The sequence below is a fragment of the Cupressus sempervirens genome, chromosome 8 (assembly GCF_028749045.1).
Source record: "Cupressus sempervirens isolate cs-2001-9-10 chromosome 8, ASM2874904v1, whole genome shotgun sequence".
Lineage (NCBI taxonomy): Eukaryota > Viridiplantae > Streptophyta > Pinopsida > Cupressales > Cupressaceae > Cupressus > Cupressus sempervirens.
The window spans coordinates 418,066,480-418,069,805 of NC_143125.1; the positions used below are offsets into that span (position 1 = coordinate 418,066,480).

Here is a 3,326-nt window from a genome sequence, read left to right on the forward strand (position 1 = left end):
ACAACAAAACATGAGTATTGACTCTTACAAATATAGGTCAAAATGACCATTGATTAAACCAAAGACATGCTACTTACATCTCACTAATATAACAACTAATAACCAACAAGTATACACTACTTATAAATACTATATAAAATCATAGATACATACAATTCTTAATACACCACTCTTACAATTGATAATTTGATTCATTGGAATCCTAATTCAAACAAGATTTCTTTTACAAATGCAAATACCCCACTCTTACAATGATAATGTTATTCATTGAGATCCTAATTCAAACAGGATTTCTTCCACAAATTCAAATACTAATTCAGATACAAAGATAATACAAGCATAATTTCTCAAATAACCCATAAGAAAAGTTTTGGAATCTGATTTTGTCCATGAGAATCATCCATTATTATCCTCCTTACCCAGATCCAACTCATTGACCTCTCCTGGTCTCTAGTGGAAAGAAATATCTTGAAATAAAATTAAAAACCATAGAATTCAAAGCGGCCAACGCGGAAAGACGCGGAAGAAGCGGGAGGGTATCGGGCGTAGTCGTCGGCCGGGCGGGCAAAGTGGCTATGATGAAGGTAGGGAGAGTCCCAAATTAGTGTATATATGCACTCCCTGCCCCTTCACTCGTTCCTCAACCTCGGACTGAATCTGCTCCTCTGAGGTTGTTATTACACTCTGCTCTTCAAATCGGAAGATCATGGCAGGCCCGGCTCCCACCCATCTGCTCAAGGATGAGCTTGATATTGTCATACCCACAATCAGGAACTTGGATTTCTTGGAGATGTGGAGGCCATTTTTCGAGCAATACCATTTGATTGTAGTTCAGGATGGAGATCCGACCAAAGTTATCAATGTCCCCAAGGGCTTCGATTACGAGCTCTACAATCGGAACGACATCAACAGGATCCTCGGCCCCAAGGCTTCTTGCATCTCGTTCAAGGACAGTGCTTGCCGCTGCTTCGGATACATGGTCTCCAAGAAGAAGTACATTTACACTATCGATGATGATTGCTTTGTAAGTTTTTCTTCCGATCTCCCCTTTTTGAGTCTAGATCTGGTCGATCCCTTTATTTTTCCTTTTTCGTTTTTCATCGGGCGGCCCTTTGCGTTGTAGGTTGCTAAAGATCCGTCTGGGAAGGACATCAACGCGCTGGAGCAGCACATAAAGAACTTGCTTTGCCCTTCAACGCCGTTTTTCTTCAATACCCTGTACGATCCATACAGGGAGGGTGCAGATTTTGTTCGCGGATACCCTTTCAGTCTGCGCCATGGAACCCCCACTGCTGTTTCTCATGGTCTCTGGCTTAACATTCCTGACTACGATGCCCCCACTCAGCTTGTTAAACCCCGGGAGCGTAATACCAGGTATATTTCATCACTTAAATTTCTTCTATTTGAATAATCTGATTGTTCAACATTGACTAGTCTTTTCAATTGATCCGTAGTCACGTCTTTGATCAGTAGTGCCGGTGAGGCTTTCAGAGTCCATTAGGTTGAATCTGAAAAATAGTGTGAATTTTTGTTTGTGCTTATTTAGGGTCAAGGTCTTTGAACTATAGGATCTGAACCCTCATCAGGATATGTTATCCTTGGTGTGAACAGAACCGTGTAATTTTGCAAAAGTCAATTCAAAATGTTAATGTAATCAAAACTATGAGATTTCCAAGTCGATTAGATCCTGGTGATTGTTGAATGTGTTACAATCTAAAATAGCGGTTTAAGCTTTACTCCGCCTTTCCGTAGACTAGATCTATGTTTCTAGCTGAAGATCAGTACTAGGGACACCTTGATGTTACTTGTTCTTGAGGTCATATAAGTATCCATCTGAACGATAGATCCTTCTGTTGTATACTCGATTCTATATATATCCATTTCATTATGTGTAAAGTTATTAAATGTGTAAGCATTTGTGGTGCTCTGTAGGTTTGTCGATGCAGTTCTTACAATTCCAAAGGGCACTTTGTTCCCAATGTGTGGAATGAATTTGGCCTTCGACCGCGAGCTGATCGGCCCTGCAATGTATTTCGGTCTAATGGGAGATGGCCAGCCCATTGGTCGCTACGATGACATGTGGGCAGGCTGGTGTGTTAAGGTTTTACTCTTCAACCTTCTCTGCAGGCTTGATTTTTTGGCTTTCTCCATATTCAGATTTGCCCTTTGAACATTTTCATTTCTTTGGTGACTCTGGCATAAAGATCTTTTGGATTGTTGCAGGTGATATGTGACCATTTGGGTTTGGGCGTGAAGACGGGATTGCCATACATTTGGCACAGTAAGGCGAGTAATCCATTCGTCAATTTGAAGAAAGAGTACAAGGGAATATTTTGGCAGGAGGAGATCATTCCCTTTTTCCAATCAGCAACCCTTCCCAAAGAGTGTACAACTGTGCAGCAATGCTATATTGAGCTGTCAAAGCAAGTCAAGGATAAGCTTGCAAAAGTAGATCCATACTTCCAGAAGCTAGGAGATGCAATGGTTACATGGATTGAGGCTTGGGATGAACTTAACCCTCCCTCTAAAAAGGAGGAAAATGGAGCCACCAATGTTCCAGCTACCTCATCTAAGTAGAAAGGAATGGGCCTGCAAGTTTTAATGGAGGGCATTATTTTGTTGAGAAGTGCCATGAGATTATTAAATTTATTTCAGTTATTCTGTTGTAGTTAGATTAATTCTTCAAAGTAGGAGCGTAGTTTTAACAATGCTATAGGCATCATTGGATGCCAGAGTCTGTCAAAATTATTATTTTCCAAATTAAAGGAATGTCCTTGCTTTGGATGCTTGGATATGTTTTTCCTACTGAGATTTTCTTCAGTTCTTTTTGGTCACATCAGTACTACTTTTAGTTAATTGAATGCATACAGTTGAAAAGCATCTCATCACAGAAGAGTTAGGGTTTTATGAGTACTTCTATAAAAGATGGTAGATTAGTAAATGAATGGTGAACTGGGAGTAGTTATATTATGTACTTGTATAAACAGGGGGTTTATCAGCTGGCAGTAATAGCTACGTACGTGTATGAATAGAGGGTAGATCAGTAAATAAATGTTTTAGTAGTTGTTTGGTAAGTTTATGTTCAAGCTTGTTCTTTGCTAGTTTTATCCCCTTTAAAATGTCAAATTAATTGTATGATCCTGAATTTTGAGATGGCAAAGCACTTCGAATAGGAAATAGCTTCAAATATTGAAACTGCTCCTTAAATTTATGGGCGTAGAAAGGGGGGAGTAATTAGTTTGTGCTCATCATTCTATAATGAATGTGGTTGTCGAAAATTGGTCGACACAATTGAAATCTGAAGCGAACGGCATGAAAGATTTTGA

The 3,326-nt window shown here is 39.6% G+C and overlaps 1 protein-coding gene across 1 annotated transcript; it reads left to right on the top strand.

The window, feature by feature from the left end:
• Positions 1 to 642: 642 nt before the first annotated feature.
• Positions 643 to 2,805, top strand: LOC149543022 (putative UDP-arabinopyranose mutase 2). The gene is made up of 4 exons (XM_089797952.1): positions 643 to 1,024; positions 1,124 to 1,374; positions 1,933 to 2,101; positions 2,224 to 2,805. Exons 1-4 carry the CDS (start codon positions 707 to 709, stop codon positions 2,575 to 2,577), a joined length of 1,092 nt encoding a protein of 363 aa, XP_089654078.1. The 5' UTR covers positions 643 to 706; the 3' UTR covers positions 2,578 to 2,805.
• The last annotated feature ends 521 nt before the right edge of the window (positions 2,806 to 3,326 follow it).